Source organism: Colias eurytheme, chromosome 11 (assembly GCF_061535395.1).
Source record: "Colias eurytheme isolate Ceu_HAF_F1 chromosome 11, ilColEury1 Martin Lab GWU primary, whole genome shotgun sequence".
Lineage (NCBI taxonomy): Eukaryota > Metazoa > Arthropoda > Insecta > Lepidoptera > Pieridae > Colias > Colias eurytheme.
Window position 1 is genome coordinate 1711104 of NC_142990.1, and position 21504 is coordinate 1732607.

The following is a 21504-nucleotide window of genomic DNA, read 5'->3' on the forward strand; positions in this document are numbered from 1 at the left end:
CGGTGCCGTCACGTCTCAGTTCAGTCAGCGTCGTGCTACCGTCAATTGCTACATGTTCTCTAGCGTGACACACGTCTAATCACTGACTAACCTGATGTATGTGTTCAATGATTCAGTCAAACCGGCGACGTGACTGACGGACAACATGACGGTGACTGGTGTTTGTGGATACGTACACAAACCGTCACCGATCAGTCATCGGTGACTTGACGGTGACTGATGTGTGTGAGTGCACCCTTATTGCAAAGCAAAGCGTTGTTTGAAACATGTCTAATACGTTTACATTACCATCACACGACTTGAAGGATAAAAAAATAGTTATCCAAGGTTCGTTAGTCATCAATTGAGATTAAAGAAAATAAAAAAATAGGTATACAATACAATACACAGTGTTTCATCTGTATATTATACAGATTGTTTAGCGATACAATTGAAGCTATTTCTTGAGAAAATGCCCTGTACGTAGGTTGATTAAAATATAAATAAACGATATGTTTGTTTTTTATATTTCCCGGAAAAAGCGCGTGGCTACGGTCACCTATAAATTTAAAAACAAGAAAATAGTTTCTGAAATATGAATAAAAAAACAATGAAAGAATAAACATTTGAAAGATTGAAGTTTACACAGCTTACATACATTTTTACATTACATAAATTCATACGTCATGTAAATTTACCTCATTACCAAAATATGATTTATATCACTTTTGTGATTTATTTGCTAAAAGCACTCGGATCATTGAACTTCCATCGGATCTTGCTTGTGTGTGTACCTACGCACTACGCAACACATGTGAAAATTATATAATATATAATACATAAATAAATCCAAGTCGATACTTAGCTCCAACCTGCTAAACGGTTCTCGACCTATATACATTCGAAACCTTACATCTCAAAGACTGCATATAATCTAATTTGCATTGTCTCGTAAATAGAAATGTAATAATCGCTTCAAGTCATATTTCTTTGTTCCGGCTTACCTTAATTAGGTCCACGGGTATATCATTACAGGGGAATAATTTTATTAGAATAATTACCTATCTTAAAACCTTAGATTCTTTTTCAATTTATTTCAGAGAGCCATATAGAAAAGTGTACCTAAAACGCACTTGTTCTTCGCATGTAAAACTCAAGTTTGGAATTTTTACTACCATTAATAATTTTATATCTACATCGAACCCATAATAAAGAAGTCAAAGCAATAATGATGCGCATTAAATTTTACACGCCATTTATTTTAATGAGATACAAGCGATAAATCGAAACACACAACGGCTCTTCATACAAACATTTTGTTTGTTATTTTTAGAATTATTGTAGCAAGAATAACCGAATGTAACTTATAAGGTGTTGAAGATATAAAGAGATAGATAATAAGGAATATTTTGTCAATACTTGGAAAAATTTACTAAATGTTCATAAGATTATGTTTGGAAACGTACAACGGTAAATTCTTAAAAATAACAATTTCATGATCTTATAATAGAGTTCTCATTATGGGTGCATAAATAAGTACGCTTTTAACTGCAAAATAATTTATGTTGTACGCTTTGTGTGAATAACTCAATCACGCTTCGTCACACATTCCGAAATAAAATTAGAGGGCATGTAGTATACAGCGAAACATTCGTTTAACTTACCTAAAAGACAAATTCAAAACATAATTTAACGTGAAAGCGTAGTCAGTTGAAGTTTTTCATATAAATTTAAAAATAACAACTCAAAAAATACAAGCATATATTCAAAAAAAATATTAATATCATTAATATCATATACGAAGTGTAATAAATCACAAATATACTCTTTTCCATTAGATTTGAAAGTAATGAACTGTGATAGAGTGCGGTGCGTTTTTCACTGCGTTATCTGACGACGCCTTTATAAATATCTGTCGGGAGGGATTAAAAGGAAATATTTGTCATCGTGTGGTTTTTATGAGAAAATATTTTCCAGACGTTTAATAATTGCTAGAGAGTCTTTAAATAAATTATAGAGCGCTTGCGCACTATTTTAGTATTTTATCTTCTTCATAGAAAAATAGTAATTAAGATTCAGTATTTATATCATATGACTTCGTTTACTGTGTACATAATTTAGTTTATAAATATTAGGTTATGTGTTATTTTTTATTGATTATTAATAATGCAATGAAATCAATTCAATTGTAAAATTCAATCAAAGATCCAACAAAAGTTCAAACCAAATACCTAAAACATCGTAACTATTTAATTAAAATGTGTGCCTAAACCACAAACTTTCGTTATTATGAAAAATCTTGTAATACACGTGTAAACCATAAAAAATTAACATTGAAGTAAACTGCTTTTTTGTAAATCATTACGAGTTAATCCAAATACGTTTTACTATCTACACTAATATTATAAAGAGGAAAACTTTGTTTGTTTGTTTGTTTGATTGTAATGAATAGGCTCATAAACTACTGGACCGATTTTAAAAATTCTTTCACCATTCGAAAGCTACATTATCCACGAGTAACATAGGTTTTATCCCGGAAATCCCATGGGAACGGGAACTATGCGGGTTTTTCTTTGAAAACGCGGGCGAAGCCGCAGGCGGAAAGCTAGTTTAAGATAAAGAAATGATAAATCCAACAAAGGACGTCATGTTGACCAAATAAACGAATAATGTTTATTTCATGTTCATTTTAAATGTGACAAGTGTGTCACTTTACCCAGTTAATAAGGTTAGTGCTGTTTATGATGGATAAACACGAATAAAATTAATATTTATAGATTTAATTAACGTAATAGGATTACGTAGTTCTTTGAGTTTTTCGTCATGGTATTGCTTAAATAAAGCATAATTTTTGAAGATACTATAAATTAAATTTAACGACATTGTTTAAATAGTAACTAAAACTTGGTCATAGTATTTACTGTGCAGTCAGTTTGAAATAATTAGATAATCTTTATAAAATACGATTAGGTAATTAGGGGACTTTAAGAAATGAATTGCAATACATTTACAGTTTCAGATATGACAAATATTTTTCCCTCACGCAGTCGAAGATACTGCGGTACGCGCTACGTGTCTCAAACAATGAATTGTTTAAATTACAACTTCCTACGAGCGCTCAGTTTTCTTATTGGACAATTTGTAACGATATGCTTCCTGTTATTGAATTTTTGGTTCAATGCAATGGGAAAATAAAACGTCTCGGTATGTTTGAGATGTTATAAAAACTTCTTCATTGTTGACTCCAGAGTTCTTATTTTGTCCGGATAAAAATGTTTTCCTTAGAGACCTTGTGAAAAAATATCTTCGAATGAATAAGCCGTGACTGAGTGCCAGAAAACCAGGATATAATTAATTAATTAAACTATTATTAATAACGATATAGGTTTTTAAAATATGTATTAATATTCTGTATTCTCCTATTAAAAGATAATTTAACTAAAATTATATTACATACAAACTTATACAAGAATATACTCATTCAAGTTCGTAATTTAATCAGTTTTTCTAGTTACTCAACATCTGCTGAATGTACGAAAATAAAAACTATTTAATCTTGTCCTAATAAGGTTCAATTTTGTTTGAAGTTCAACATACATTCATGGCGGTATTGCATGCCTTTTATGGAAGGGAACAAGTTCAATGATCACACTTTAAGCTCAGTATTTATTGGGTTTTTACCACTTCTATTATTGAGTCTAACATATTATCTGCAAACTTAATATAAAACTAGTTTTATACTGCGGTATGACTTTCATGTAAACTGGATAAAGGCCTACATAATATTTATTCTAAGCACCTAACTGGTATTGCAATCACATCGGTTCTTTCATTGAAGGTTTTTCAGGTTTCAAATTGCGGATATATATAATTAATTACAATGAAGCACCATAAAAGTCAAACATCAAACAAAATATCATATGCATTTTTCCGCATTATTACAAAAAGAAAAGTTATTAATATTGTAATTTTCTAAAAAAGCATTATCTGCATAATATTAAAACACGATAATAATTAATAAAATCGCGTGGTAATATTACTTCACGATTAACGGACCATTTGAGATAACTGCGCAGTTAACACTATTCACTGAGCAATACTCTTTGAATTAATAATTATTATGAGCAAAAGCTTATTATGAACACGTAACATTGGCTCAAGTTCTCTTCTACTTACAAACGGTATAGCAATTTCTTCATTCTCATAGATTAAAACTACCAAAGAATCAACGTTGACCAAAGATTAAATGCCTCCAACGGAAACGGAACGCGACGGCATGTTGTGCCTGTCGAGACATGAAAACTGCCCCTGGGATCAGGCCCTCAAGTCTGCTGACGTCACCTGGACAGGGCTCCAGTACACCTGCCTTAAGATTCTCCATCTGTATTGCAAGGTGTTCGAACGGGAAGATGTTCTGGAGATGGTTATACGGTAAGTGTGATGAGTTCCTTAGCCGATGCATATTGATATTAATTGATATACGTAGTTTTTTTACTTCTAATCACATATTTGAACATACTTTGCTATTTTCATGTGTGAGAAAATAGTACAGAAGGTTCCTGGTAAATATCACCGACATAACAAATTATTGATGTAGAAATAAATTTTAATATGAGTGGTATCAGCAAATAACATTGTAACGATTGAATTATAGCAATGATATGATTACACCCAAAATATGTTGTCCAGACTACATCATACAGGAAAGCAATTGCCATAATTCAGTATGAAATATATTGCACAATAAAATTATATGCCATTTACCTTGACATCAGCACAGTTAAGCGTAGACTATTAGCAGATATCACCAATATATTTCCAAGGTTTATTGCACCTAGGACATTTAATTACATTATAAATGATTTATCTAGTTAAAAGGAGTCATTTTGTCCTAAGCGTCATGATATATGTCGCGCTGTTGCCTGTATGTATTTGCAAATTTGCAAATTTTATTTGCAACGAACAAATGTAATATGTACTATTAATTGCGTATGGTCATTGGAGACATAAAATATCGGTCCTGTTTAATTTTCCCTTTTGTGCTAAAGATGATGATGATGATGAGATTATTAGTTGTTTTTTTTCCAAATATAAACGAATAGAAGACGTGCTTTTAAGGGATTTATGGATAAATGGGATGTCATATTATAGTTGGATCGTAAAGTTATTTTAAAAAGCCATATAGAAATATCCAAATCAACGCTTACAAGCCCACGAAAAATATTATTTGTTCTGGCCATATAATTTTCGAAGGTTTGAGCCTACTGAAAGAAAAAACAAAATTTTATCTGAAAATTAGATTTTCCATGTAACTAAGTTCTTATAGTCTTTTTATGTAGCTCCTAGAATCTTCTGCTTACAAATTAAGCCGACCTAAAAAAAATAATTAAAACATAGCAAAGGTGTATGTTCCTCTCACGAACGACGACCCTAAATAATCGAATGCTACGTCGGCCATTTCTTGTGTCATTATTAAGGTTACGAGCAGTCATCCAGTTTAATGGTAATAAAACTTTTAAGCGTTGGTAACATCTAAAGTGAGAAAATTACGCATTTTTTTTTCTTTTATAGCACGTAAGTGTAGCTGATAGTGTAAAAAATGTGAAAAAGTATAGGAAAACTTAGATATTGATTCACTCATGCCATTTTTTCTTGTTATTAAGAAATAAAAACACCAGCTGTGAATTAATGTTCGTATTGATTTTGATAAAGTATAATTTGTATTTTTTTGTCAAGTCGCTATATTTGAATTCTGAAGTAAATTAAAATACTCCGTTATTTCATGTAGCCAGACATCTTTTGAAAGCTAGGAATAGAACAATGTTTGCGGTGCTCTGACCTCATGTATTCGAATAGTAGAATGTTCTAGTAATGCTTAATTACTTCCGAAATTGCAGGTTTTATCACCTTCACCTAAATTGTATTCAAAGCTTTAGTTCTTATTCGATTTTTGTGAAGTTCGAGGATCTTTGATCTCCTATGCATGTTACAAATTGCAAACAGAATCAAAGTAGATAAGTATTCAAGAAAATCTTTAAAGTAGGGAATGTGAAGATTTAGGTACTCCCATAGGGTACTCCTCTTTTTCTTTGGATGTACCTACATCATTCTACACGAACTTTTTCGCTCTTTTTTATTGATTAAATAAAAATAAATATTTTATCCCAACCCAATCAATATTTTTTAAGTGATTATCAAATTATTTAATTTTTTTCATTCATAAGTACATCTAGGCTTCTTTTAGAAGTGCTTATGAGCGAAATATAGAAAGAAGTTATTATCACCAACAATTTCTTAAAGAAGAGTCATCAATAAACTGTTCCTTTGAATCAGATTCCACTAAAACAGATGTAAACAGCTACATGCAGTGCATAGCTTTACGTGCGCAATGTAACTCACAACCCACAATAGTGACCGAACGAAAAACAATTGGTGAACATAAAAATTTCTCCAGTGTAATGAGGGTCTGGCGTGTATTTCTGTCATGTCGTTTATAAATCGTGATTTTAACCGCCTTTTTATTGGTACAAGTTTCGTACGTTTTCGCAAATTAAATTCTATTTTATGAGTTATAAAATGTATCAGCGATGTTTTTGCTCCTCATTGCATTTTGTTTGATGATTGATTTGATACATTTGGCAAGATGACTTTATTCCAATATCAATATTATTTATGAAGTTTTAGTCATAAATGTACCTACGCACGTAGCATTCTATCCAGAATCTAAAACCTGCTCCTGTTGTAGCTTCTTACTAGATCGACGTTTGATTGTTGTGGATGTATTCTATTTGATGTACCATCGGTAAGACACATTGTTCACAGTAATAATTAGCAATACTAGATACGTGTTATTAAAGTGAGTCTGAACTGTTAAAGATATAAGGCAGTGGCAATATTAAACATATTTAGACAATTATTGTATCGTCTAATAGATGACTAATAGTTAACTAATAATGCAACATCAAAGTAGACGTTACATTAAACGCGTATCAGCTAATGTAAATATTTTGAATGCCACAATACACCTCAGGACTGATTTTAATAGCTTGCTTTGCAAAGTAAATGGCGTCAGGGGCTCGGCCATTCGTTCCATTAGACGTGCCAAAGCTCTTATGAGAATTATTACTTACTTCAGCTATCAATATCTTTGATGTTTAGCAATATAAAGCAGTCCCTTTTATTTCGAACACCTAATGATTTTTAAAGAATCACAAAAATGTTTCGACTATTTAAGAAACAGAAACAGAAGACTAACTAAAGATCTAATCTAATCTAGACTATCTAACTAAAGACTCATATTTACCATCTGTAGTAACATAATATATTAGACAAGAAAATTGTTCGCGACCGACTGAGACCCGCTTTACATACCCTTTTCGCGAAAGCAAAAAATTTATTCATTTATTTTCCATATCTACATACAACGAAGTTGGAATATTTTCTCATATTATAAATTCTAGACAGCTCTCTCCATCTCCAAGACCACCTGCGATATTATTGCATTCGGAAGCGGAGGCGATCGCAAATAATTTTCATTCATAACATTCAATTCTGCCACCTGCTACTTCAAAAGTGAAGCATTTCCTATGGATAATCAAAGCTAATGCTCTGGCGGTTTGCCTGAATTATTGGGAATAAAGACTGGGAGCAGGCGGATCAAAGACTAACAACAGATACATTATTGAGTGCTTTCTAACACATCTGCATTTTCGAATGTTGAGCTCCTTGAATACACGAGTAAAATGTGAATGTTAACGATTTTAATTTTGGATAGATGACAATAACATTAACATTAGCAATCAGAAAGCGTTGATGTAATTAAATATAACTCATACTTTAGGTATAATATACCATTTGAAATATATAGATGAAGAAGGAGAGAAAATATATACCACTATATGTTAATAAGGCAATAGACACTAGCTTGCAAGATCCCATTACAATAAAATAATAGGCGTAGTCGTGTACTTATACCTAATTGTTTTATTAAACATTGCAAAACATGATGGGAAGTCACATGCACACAATAGAATGTTGTGCGATGTAATAATTGTCTGAAACAAAACAAAATAAACAATGAAATACCTGTTGACTTTAATGAAGCGTGTTTTACAAATAGTGGATGTTTGTAAAACATGATAAATCGCGATACCTACGAATCATTGAATATTTTTGAAGAATGTAATCATTTTTATCGTATCGTACGATTTGAATCATGCTTGATGGATTGAAATATTAAGTTCACATGATTCGGCAAGGTAATTGTCGTATAAATGAGACTGGGCTCGATTTTAACAAAATTTGGGAGAAAGACATTTGGGAAAAATGTTTCTAAAACCATTGACGATAAAACTACAGCAGTAACTATTTAGTAATCTTTGCTACAGATCCCTTTCATTGTTGACAAAAATTCGATACAAACATTTTAAAAATGAACTCGCTCTAAAAATAAAAACAATTGATTGACAGATAAGGCCGATAATTCGTTAAGCTGACATCAGTGGACACTGGATTGTGGATAGACACATATCAAAGGGCATTATAAATAGAAGACAGGTTTAGTCACAATATCTCAGAAACACGTTCTAGATCTAAAATGATTAATGAGTTCTGGAACGACCCTTAAGTTATGAAAAAAATGGACAGATAGATTATAGACCTTTGGAGACCCTAGTATAAAACTAATAATCTTAGAAAGTTGACAAGATTCCAATTAGATTAAAAATGTATTGTTATTGTAGAATTATAATTATTTGTATCCTTTAAATTGGTGGAAATTAAATGCTACCTACTAAATAAAAAAGACGTGTGCCACTCGGGGACTGCCGCGGTAAAGCTATTGCATGCTATGCCTTCAAGCCACACCTCCGTGCCCGTCGGAGTGGGAAGCGAGAGGTTTTTTCGTTACGGAATTTCTGGATTCGGTCCCCGCGCTCAAGGCCCGCGATAGAAGCTATGCAATAGCTTAAAAATATTTTTTGGTTGTATCTCTACATTTTCTACATTTCTACATCTACATTTTTCAATCTTTTACTTTTTAAGTTTTCTAGTAAATTTTCCAATCCATTTTAAAACCAGTGCACATCTTCATAATACATTTCTAACGTAGTTTTTTTTTAATTCCATCGTCATCAAATAGATTCTATAAATTGTAAGAACGATCTCACACAAGTGCATAACAATAGACAGTGACATAACTTCGTATAGATTAAAGAAGGTCGAGGTCCAATACGAAGGTGTGCCGTGGCATTTACCCTTTGTCCAACTCTACTTGGAGCTTATAACTAATTATATCGGTAACCTTAGCTTTTGACTAATAGACTAATTTAATTCAAGAGCATTTTAGATGTATTGATTGATTGAAAAGCATAAAACTTACAGTAATTACTAATTACTGAATCAAATATCCAAATTTTTCTATGTAGTTTAGTGATAAAAGACCTTTCTGAATTGTTGCTTCTTTGAAAGATCAATAAGGTATATAATAAATATAAAACAGTAAAATTAACCAAATTGTTTAAGTCTTACGAGCTTTTAAAGTAATAGACTAATCAATCAACATATTTTCATGCATAATTATTTTTTAGAAGGCGCCATTAGCAAAAACCAGAGGTAATCTAAAGGATGCCAATTTTTAGACGCAATGAAGATAACCTGCACTTACGCACAACTCACAAGGCTGGCTATAAAAAATATGTTATTACTCGTGATGCTATTACGCTATTATGATCGATGATCTAAAGTTAATATTGACGTAAACCAAAGTGTTACAGAAGTTTGGCCATTGGACATTTTAAGTTCTCAGATTTCATAGGATTACTTTCTTTCATCAATCATTAATTACGCGAAAACAGGATATCGTTTGTCGGGTCAGCTAGTTTTTAATAAAACACGTATAGATTGAATAGATTTTCCTCACCACGTCTATTACATAAAGTGCCCGCTTAGGGCAATTTGTGGCAAATTGTTATAGCTTCCATAATATCCACCACTTTAGTACCAATAAAATTTACACAGGAAGTAGCAAGCTTATAAATCTTTGACTTGTACCGATGTTATTTTTATTTAATCATCTTGATTCAAGGTTGATTTTTTTGCCGTGTGTGATACTAAATTGTGAAAATGAGCATTCAATTTAAGTTCATATTTTCATTTCTAGATTTGAATACTTTGGTCTATTCTTGTAAAACTCCGTATGGGGTATTTTATCACATTTCTCTTTCATTTGTTTTCTATAAATTCTATGAGAACAAGCGTTCATTTTCTATAATCTGCCATTGGTTTTAGATTATTACTAAAACTAAATACTTGAATGTGATATAAAAATGTTTGAAAGCAATAAATATGTCTGTGGACCATGCATAACATTGAAGATGTCATCGAGATTCAACAAATGACAATTTTCTGACAATTTTATTGGGTGCCAAGAATTTTTGTCCAAGTCATGGTGTATATAAATTTTATAATAAAAGTGGAGGAATTTGTTAATCCATAACAATTAATTTAAAATACAAAAACATGTTCCTGGTGTAAACATACTGGGACCTTAAAATAATATTTTATATTATGGGTTTGCAATTTGCATTCCTCTTTAAAATATCTAACTCTTAATAATATAATTGCAAATATATCTTCATAATACCTAGATATACGTTCTTACAGTTTGCTCTTAAATCGAAATAGTTAAATATTTCAATAGGATGGTGACTCTCAAATAGGCTTAGGCAATTTTTTTTTTTTCATTTAATTCATAACTCTTATTTCATACAGCATTTCTCCCGCCGAAATTTTCGTAATCATCCAAACAAGTTCACCAGTTCAAACCGGAAAATTTAATAAAAAGGCGAAAGCTATGATACCTACCTATTATAATAAACTGCCTAAATATATGGCAATGGCCAACCAATAAAGTACGTCAAGAAAACCGATTTATAAAAAAAGTTCATTATACCAACAAAATTATGACGATACTTTGTACACGTAGTACGAACATTTAAATGATATATTAAGGAAATCAGTCTATTTTACATGAACAAGACATACATGGGTTGTCTGGCGGAGCGCCAGCGGTCTTTCTATAATAACATATAATTATTTTCGGAGTAAGTATATTTTCTAAAACACACAAGGTATTGGTTTGGTACAATGTAATATTTATTGACACATAAATATCCCATAATTTACAATTGGACTCATTATTTAACTCACATTTTTCGGGATGAAAGAAGTCTGTCACCTTCTTAATAATATTTAATTCCAATTTAGCTGTTAGGCTAGATAGGTTCGATGTACGACACACATACATCCTTCATAATATGTATACCTAAATGCTCGATACTTCATAAGTGTCATTCGAGCATATCCTCGAAGCAACCCTAAAGGCCTATAGTAATTCTGCCCTATGATATCATTCCCTCTAGAATTACCCATGTTAGGGGACAGCTCTGTAGAGAAAAACAAACAAGAGGGTAAGCAGTGAAATCAAAATGACAGTAGGGAAATCGCTAGCTTCGAATGAATATAAGTAGATATACTCGTACATGTATGTACGAAGAAAATATGAGTGTACATGACAGTTTTGTACCAAACCCACGAAGCGTGTTTCATGTTTGTAAATAGTTTAATTGGCAATGAAAATGTTATGCAGCCGCAAATTGCAATCATAAAATATTTATACTTCCGAATTATAATAACCATAAAAGTATTAACAGAGACTTTGTGTTCTGTTTCAATTATTTTGGGTTAGGTTTTAGTTGTTATTTCAATTTATAGATAGGTAGGTACCTACTTATGCTATTTTTATAGTTCATAATAAATAGCACCAAATCGAAAGTAGTGATAAAACAAACGTAAGTATTATTTTGTTCTTTTCATGTAATCAGTGTGGCACTTGGAAAAATATTTGGATGAGATTTCTGATTTAGGGAACGAAATCTTCAATAAAATAATCAAAATTCTGATAATTTAACAAAAACTCTATTTGATAACCTATAAAACTTTGAGTATGTATTACATCGAATAAATTTACACATATTAAACCAACTCTTGCAAATAAAAGAACACACTCATGCGATAAAATGACTGAATAAATCACACTCACAAGACACAGCTATAACTCATAACCCAATATTTATGGCGCCTAAATTTAGTGCGACCTTAAACCAGGCAATGAGCTGTCAAACAGACAACCTGGTTATAATCCACGCTAAGGGCCGGCGCCTACTGCCGGCACGGCACGGCATGGCACGGCAGAGCATCCCGCGGCGTGCAATGGCATCCCGCGGCGTGCAGTGGCATCCCGTGGCATTCAGTGGCATGCCGTAGCATCCTGCTAAAAGCCCAGCCACTCTGGCATCCATCAGTTTTGCTCCGCGCTAATGCTGCATAAGTTTCAACCTTATTTCAACTAGCTAGTAATCATAATTACTCGACCCCAAAGTGACGCATACGCCTCGCGGGATGCAATGGTGCGCCGCGGCATCCCTTGGAATAAAACAGCAAGACACGTCATGCCACCGCATCCCGCGGCGTGCCGCGTCATGCTGCAGCATCCTACAACACGTCGCGGCATCGTGGCATCGAAATAAAGTAACTTGAATTCTAAACTGATTGAAATAAGATTCAAAATAACTTCATTAGTAATAAAAACCTCTGCCCTGCCATGCCATGCCGTGCCGGCAGTGGGCGCCGGCCCTTACGGTCATCTATTTTTGGTTAGGCTATCTTTGTCGTAACAATTATTGACCAAAGAAGAAGGATTGCGCACGTCCTGCTGTATTCTGTATGTAATTCGAAATGTAAATGCAACATCCTTTAACATGGATGGATACTAGAATGTATTAAAATATGTGCCATGGACAAGATGTATTAACCAATAAGAAAACTAAGAGTGTTCACCTAAACCTAAAAAGCTTAATATTACCAATATCTTGGACATCATGCATTGATTTAATTCGGCATTTACATATTATCGAAGTAGCAATACTTGTTTGATGCGTTAAACCGTTTTGGACAAAGTCAAGAGCTGCGGCTAGTGCAGTTAATTCGCATATAGCTGGCTAGATTGGATACTATCCAACAATATTACCCATCTGAATTAATCAGCGCGCTCTAATGACTTAAATAAATAAATAACGGAGATTTGTTTTCCAAACAGTTTGGTTCCGTGACCAACGCTATTGTATATTGTGAATAGATTTACAATGTTTCTCTTGGACCCAACTATTGTTGGATTTTAAGCTTATTTCGGGCCGATTGTGATGTCAATTTGCCAAAATAATGCCAAACTTAAATGTTATTTTCCAGACATTAAAACGCTTAAGTCAAATGGGGACTTTGACTTCTTCTAAATATGCGAACGGAGCAGCAAAATGCATATAATTTGCTTGTCTATTCTTTCGTTTTCTTAGAATAGTTCCTAATCAGCATGCGTTGGTTAGGTGTTTGAATCTGTCTGCAAGGACTCAGAATGCCGATCTTATTTGCGGAATTACTAGCTAAATATGGTATGTCCATGGTAATAATCTACGATGGACATACCATAGGTATTTAGCTTCTTATTTAGTGAAACAATTTGAACGATTTAGTGAGACGTTGAAAATTTTGAAAATGTAATTTATTACAATTTTTGTCAATTCACTTTGACAATTTTAGCTTTATAAATATATTTGTTTACAGACTATTCTTTGAAATAGAAACAATAAAATATGTGTTCTTCATTATTTTAGTTTAACGATAGTTTCGTTGTTTGCCTTGGAGAGCTCAAAAGCTTTAAAATATGTTTTATGACAATGTCGCTACGTAAATACGCGGCTGTTTACTGACTATGCAAAATATGTAAGGACTAAGAACAAACACATGGGAAGAATTGATGCAATTGACTCGTAAATGAATATTCTATTAATAAATAATTGTATAAGATTAAAACATTACTGGCCGGTTTAGTCAGCAGCTATTTAATATGTCCTGATTAGCTGGGTGTTAATAAGTGTAAAATATTCTATTAGTGCCTCAGAGGCACTATCAGCAACTAGTGTAAGTAACTGTCTCTTTATTCACACATTTGTTAATTAAACAGAAGTTGTATTTGTCAATATTTATGTGTTGAAATTAGAAACATTAGTCTTTTCTGTTTGTAGCCCTTACATTAAGAAACGAATTATAATGTGTGTTCGATACACGTTTCTACTAGTTGTGAGTAAACAATTTACATTGCAAAATAGCTGATATAAGAACAAAGACTCGAAATATTCACATAAACTGAGTAATGGGATGTCAGGAGCGAGACGAATAATTGGAACTAAATGTACGATTTTCAACTATTTGTTCAAACAATGCGATACTGAAATAAATGTATCGTGGTATTGTTAAGGCTATTAATACTAATGTCACTTTATGCTTGTTATATTGGCGTATATTAATGGCATAGTTAAAAGATCTAATCTTGGTTTGCTTTGGATGAGAATATTTTCGTTTTATTGTTATTTATAATGAAATATTTGTTAATAACTCGATGAAAATAAAATATCATGAACCATAAAAGAATGAACTAAAATCAAAAGGTGTGATACGAGACAGCCCGTGTTGAGTATAGTCAAAGATTCATAGTGGAATCTGCAGAACACAGTCACATAACATAGAACAAGCTACTATACAACTAGATAATGAATCTATATCGAAATAAATAGAACACAAAAATTTCAAGCGGCAAGAATCTCTAACTATAAGTGCATTCGCTAACTCTCACACATAGCGCATTTATCTTATAAATAATACAAGAACACGGTCCGCTGCTCGCAATTATAACTCGAATGCTGAACGAGTGTGTCGTGTTAATTACTCAAATCAATCTAGATGTTGAGATAACGAGTTGGTCAGTGACTGCTGGCTGAGGTCTGGGACCTAGCTTGTACATACCGCTGTATGAACAAGATGTATCAGCTTGGATGTAGCGTTGTTATCCGATGGTATATTGAATAAATTAGGGAGTAATTAATAATTACTAAACATACCGATAGTGTGATATTGAAGGGACTTTTAGTTGTACTGGTAAATGTATGATTAGGTAGTTTTTAATTAGGCTATTATTAAATCGAGTCAACGAAAGAAGAAACTTCAGAGTTAGTATATACTTGTGCTGCTTTTATTGCTTAAGGCGTTACCCGGCAATTTCGACTATGTTCAACCTCTATAAAGTCTGGTACAACATAAAGCACAATACCGAAAAAAATATATAAAATAGGATGGTCTTTGATCTTTAATTGCTCGCGAGGACTTTTTTCCAAAGTTAATAGATTTCTAGAAAAAAAATGTGCCGTGGTCATCGATTTTTCCGCAAATACTCTATAAACTTCGTAACCTGCTGACTTCGAGCTCTGAAAATTTTATGTTTAATAAATTATCAGTTACACAACAGTCCCTGACGAGGATATTTTGTTTCACTGATTAGTATCTTTTTAAATACAAAATGCGAGGAAAAAAGAAGGTGCAGCGGGAGAGGTTTGAGATCCGTCAAGTATGGTCAAGGTTATTAGCGCATGTATAAGCCTTAATGTACCAGACACAGGCAGAATGTTATTAATATGATTTTAACATCTATAAGTAACCTAAACGTATCAAATAAACGGCATTCATAATAAAAAATATGAATAGACCTTTTAGCAACGTTACATTTAAACAATATCGGCTCAATTTTATAAGAGAATTGTCGTAATCTACACAGTAAGCTAAGGAAGCTTAAAGCATTTAAACTCTTCGCATGTCGGTTGACCAAGACAACTTATTCTAGTCAACAATTCACCATTTGATACCAAGAACGATTCCTCACCGCCTTTGTTTCTCGGATATGTCAAATGCATAAGGGTAACGCTGAATGCCTCCCGCTTCGCTCGCTTACGTGCAGGAGATTTAAATGCATAAAGCATTTAATCTTTCATTCATGTTTACGATGCACTACGATATATGAGTTTATGTTAAGCTAAGGTCTTTGACCTGCTAAACGACATTGCGCATACCAATCACGTACATCACTGGTGTGACGATTATCTTAGCTATTAATAGATGTCTGCGGAATTAAGATGATCGTGATATTGAAATTTAGAGCAGTTTTTATCGGCAGTATTAATAGTTCGTCTACCTTAAGGTAACAAGGAGGGTGTGATGTATCTCGTCTTCTTTGAAGCTCTCAATATACATCATTTATTTTTATTAAAGTTTAATTGTAACTAACAGAAATTGATTAGGGATTACTTTTGTACAAGCGTACAGCTTCCTTATGTTAAGAAAAATGAGAAAGAGAACATAAGACCGACAACTATTTATAACTATTCTGCAATTTTATGTTTAAATTTTCGTTATCTTGAATTAGTTGCAGATATTTTATATTTAATACCCTGAAAATCTGCATATTATCAAGATTTTCTAGCTCAGTTATAACACATGTACTTCATAAGGTAAACATAATAATTCTTTACGTATTTATATTAGAATTTGGATATTGTAGCGCGTAAATTGATCCAACATGAACCAGGCCATGGTTTGGAGGAACATCGTTGACAGATTTTCCATTCCTTCGCATGTTTGCATGTTTACATTTTTCCGCCCACGCTCGGGGTATCTAATAATAGATTTGGCTATATTGGTTTAGTGGTTAATGTGTTAACTGAAGAGTCTTAGGTTCGGTTCCCGGTGTATTTTAGTAAAAATAACGTAAAGAGTGAAAAAGGCTAAAAGATCTCGAGAGATCATATGAAAGATCATATGTGGATATTGTTACAAATTATTTAATACCTTTTTGAATGGAGATAAAAAAGACTACGAATAAGATAAGATCAGGACACTTTTTGTCGCGAAAATAAAGCTTGAAGAAGTTTAGCTAAACGTCAATCTCGCGATAATAAATATTGCATCAAATATTGGAACGCCTTTAATTTTATGCGTAGTGTATATTTGTTATTTATAAATATTATGTGTATGGATAAAATAGATAATTATATAAAGTTCTTAAAATATAGGTGATTCATAAAGACGTTGAAACGTGTCCATCTCTCGTCTGGTCCATAACAGATATATTAAGAGCAGTGCAGGTACAGGACTCAGGTCTCAGACGAGAAAAATGAAAAATAGGCGATTATTTACACAATATTTTATGAAAAAAAAAATTCTCTTGTATTCTTTTTATGACAGTTTGGCCTAATCCAATGTATCCCTGATTGCTAATTCATGAATTGTATTCATGTTGTAGCCTATTGGAGAATTCTTAATTCGCATCAATACATACAGACATAAAAATAGATTTTTTCTAGTACTTACTGCGTAAAGTGTAATCAATTTATTCAATATCCTTGGCCTCTACTTAAAAGTTAAAACTACTTGACATTGATAATTATTACAGCCCTCTATCATTCATATTAATTTCATATCACCTAAGAAGGTAAGAAACAATTTACCAGGTAATTAAAACAATGATTTAAAAATGTTATACCTGGCCTTGTATTAAATTTGATTTCGTTGGAACAACGTAATAAACAGGCTTTCGAATTAAATGAGTTATTCGTGGCTGCTGAGTTTGTGCCAGCCTTTACATGACTAATTTCGCCTACGACCATTCCACTTTTACACTTTTATCCGCATATTTTGCTATTTTTAATTTATACACCTGACTTTATGAGCTATTGTTACTCTGTGAAGTAATAGTATGACGAAGGTGTGACGTGAAACGTGAAAGAGTCCTCTTGACCGAATTTTCGACGACCAATGTTTGGGGAATGAAAATAATAGCCGGGATATATTATATTGTTTATTTATGTATATTTATTGAGGAAAATATATTTTCCTTCTAATAGTGTACCTATAAGTATAAACGTGTCTGTTTTGACGTCAGGAATTGGATTGAATTGGAACTTTACATTATTTTGCATTGGCTTAACATGAAACATTTATCCAAAACAAAATGGAGATGGAATGGATGAGGACGAGACTCCTCTTACTCTTTTTAATGATGTGTCATGACTTGTGACTGACTCGTTACGTAAAAAGTCAGTACAATATATTAAGAAAAATTCAGAAAACAAGTATCTGACTTAAGTTTACTAAATACTTTATAGTACGGAGTACCTACCTATAATTTTAGAAAGAAGTATAATTCGAAAATATTGTTAGTCAAAAATACCTCGCCGTTTTGAAATTTAACAAAGACGAATCCTTTCCAAGAGTAAATAGCAACTCTTTACAATATATATACTTATATATTTAGATCAATAAACTAACCAAAATACTAATGCATTGCTGTGGCAACATCAACACAAACTTATCAATTTTTACGTAGTTTCCTGCGGGTCTTATCACTTCCTATATATAACACAAGGAAGACATGTAGTCGTGAATCATGGTATATAAATGTAGCAATAAACATGAGTTTATTGCCACTTAGTGTAAATAAAAATGTCCATGACTAATATTATTAAAAAAAAAAACGCAAATTTTACCATTATTATTATTATATATTCGTTAGCTAATATAAACACAAAATCATTTTTAAAACAACCAGAGTTAAGTAAGTACTGTAAAAAACTAGACGTGTGATAATGATGCGTGAAATGACGATGAAGAAAATAAAATCAAGAAAGGTACCTACATTATCAACCTCTGTACAATTTGAAAATTATGTACTATGAAATATCTCACTATAAAGAGAAAACATGTCCTCCAAGAGGGCAAAGGTCTTAATGTAATGTATCAGACAATTCCAGCGCACAATTGAAACTACTGACCCATATCATATCAAGACTTCCGCCGGCTCGACAAATTATTAAGTGCTACTTTGTCATCCACATTATCAAAGGGAATGGTCTATTACCATTGTTTAACTTTATATGTGTTTACTGAATAATTAGGAATTAATTGACGACTTGTCCTTGTGTTGATGTCTTGCATGTTTAAGTTTCTTTTCGGCAAGTATTTATGTTAGAAGAAAGTGCCTTGCTGAAAGATGGAACTGTTTTGTTTCGACTTCTCTTATTGTCATTTTATTTACTTCTTCAAAACGAAACGAGAGCAGCCGGGTCTCATCTCTTTATATAACTACGTATTACGATATTTTCAAACTATCAAAAAGTTTTATTGTACCTATCTTTTCTTCGTTATTCTAATAAATGTTGCCATACTAAATGTACGCACAAATACGTTCCCACAAGGAATAAGTTCGTTATATTTAGACTGGAGAGATTTGTATGCAAATGGGGTTCGGTTAAAGCGGTCTATTTGTGTACTTCGCGACGCGACACGGTATTTATGAGTTATGTGATCAACGCAGACTGTATTTTTATGTGTACTAATATATAATTGATTGCAATCTACACATACTTTAAGATAAAATGTACTTGCATTATGTTTTATGTAAATAGGCGATTTCATTTGCTGAGATTACCTAAACTGTAAAGGCAAACATGCCTACGCAAAACAGAACAAGGGTACTTATTCTCAAACCTCTTCCAGAAAAACGTGCAAGTCATGCGGCTGCGACAGGCTCAAGCACTCTGTGTACCACGAGGAACTGGGATCCGTGCGGGACCGGCTCGGCCTGCGAGAGACACGCAGCCACCATAACTATGATAATAGCCCCCCTGGTCTTACAGCTAAGCAGGTAATAGCTGTTATATTATGTTGAATTTACTTTATAGATTAATTGATATGATATTATTTTCCGATATTTACTTTGTAAATATTATTCTAACGATTCAACAATATGGTATGCAATAAATCTGTTGTTAAATATGATATCTAATGATTTTTTAATTTACATATTTGTGGCTTTTTCTTTATATATCCTTTAGAAGCTAGAGTTAACAATTTTAATACATAGACCTTATTTGGTAGGTTATTTATACTTAATATATTTAAGAGGCTTAAATTAATTGCTTAGGCTATTAATAAAACGGCTGATTGAAACAGTTGACTCCCTTATATTAAGCATTGTACTAGAGCCCTATTTTTTGAATTCTAATTTTTCTACCCTATTACGTTTATGTAGTCACATAACATTCTCAGTTACCTGATGTACCATACATAAAACTACCTAAAAGTACAACTATATGTACTGTACATTGAAATGTTAAATGGTGTGGTACAATAAATGGTTAAATAAATAAATAAAATAATATTCCAGACAGAATTATACTGGTCATCATTAGCTGAGCGCGCACCAACTATAGGTGGCACCACGGGCTCGGCGGCCTGGCGCGCCTGGCGGACCAGAGCACTCGCAACACAGCTGCCGAAGCAAGACCTGTCGCTGGCCCACTGTACGAACATTGATGAGGCCCACCGCAAACAGTTTGAAGACTTCGTGGCTGATCGGAATGAAATCTCTTTAGATATAGGTCGGTTATTGTTTTTAATAACTCAGGCCCCGGAACCACAGACACAATAGAAAATCTATTGTGTCGTGGACCGATCGGGCCGTTCGGGGCTCAATGGGTTAATTCGAGTATGATAAATACAAGTATATAATGAAATATGAGTTGTTATACAAATCGTCTTGTTGAGATGTGATGTGTAAAGAGAAAGTAAATAGTTAAAAGAAATGGTTTTGCAAAGTTTTTCAAATATGCAAGATGGTATATGTATAATTCCTATACTACAAACATTACAGTATAGGGCCATCTATTACTTTATACGAAAGTGAATATTATGTTTTAATACCTGATTTAAGTTTGAGTTTGAAGATTTACATGTTTTTAAATATAAATGAAATAATTAATATACACAAGATAAATACTAAGTAAAATGTTCATTATTTAATGTTTTCTTTTCAGGAATTGCTAGTCAACATCATGGAAGTGTGAAAGAAACTTGTTATGGGTGCCTTAAGCCAATACATAGTGGAAGTATTATTATTCAAGCACCGCTATTGGGCGAAGAGGTAGTTTATTTTATGATACTAATAATAAATTTAAGTAAAAATTATTAACATACAAAACTTAAGCTGATTGATTTTAGCGCCATCTATACGTTTAAGTCTATAACTTGGTAATCTTAAAAACATTATCAATGTTGCTACTTCACGCTAGATGGCGCTTTTTTTCAAAAAATAATTTACATACTGATTTATCAATTTGTTATATTTTTTCTTAACTTTTTCATTTGAAATTTATTACTGTATATTATATTGGAATATTATAGTATATTTTATAAATGTTAACAATTTGTACAGGGTTTTTTCCATCCCGCGTGTTTCACGTGCTCCGAATGTGACGAGTTGCTCGTGGAGCTCGCCTACTGCGCGCTAGATGGCAGGCTGTACTGCGTGCGACATTATGACGACCGACTGAAGCCTAGGTGCCATGGCTGTGATGAGGTTTGTATTTGTATTATCAGTGTATTATACAAGCCGATTGGATATAAATCTTAAAAAGGAAATAAGCGATACTACTATCTAGTATGTAGTATAATAGTAGGAATCATCCTATCGGTGTAAGGACTTTCAAAATAAGTTTATTTTGTGAGTTTACCCAGATTCAAAATCAC

General features: G+C 32.7%; 1 protein-coding gene across 3 annotated transcripts in view; it reads left to right on the forward strand.

Annotated features, from left to right (window-relative positions):
• The window catches only part of Lmpt (four and a half LIM domains protein limpet), a 143505-nt gene that overhangs the window by 76637 nt on the left and 45364 nt on the right, over window positions 1-21504 (forward strand). For 2 of the 3 annotated variants that reach the window (XM_090106995.1, XM_090106996.1), the window contains exons 2-6: window positions 4187-4410; window positions 19474-19621; window positions 20144-20357; window positions 20793-20899; window positions 21191-21334. In XM_090106995.1, the coding sequence (XP_089963121.1) occupies window positions 4226-4410; window positions 19474-19621; window positions 20144-20357; window positions 20793-20899; window positions 21191-21334 (798 nt within the window). In that variant the 5' untranslated portion in view covers window positions 4187-4225. The remainder of the gene's footprint in view (window positions 1-4186; window positions 4411-19473; window positions 19622-20143; window positions 20358-20792; window positions 20900-21190; window positions 21335-21504) is intronic. The other variant, XM_090106997.1, reaches the window with a different exon arrangement.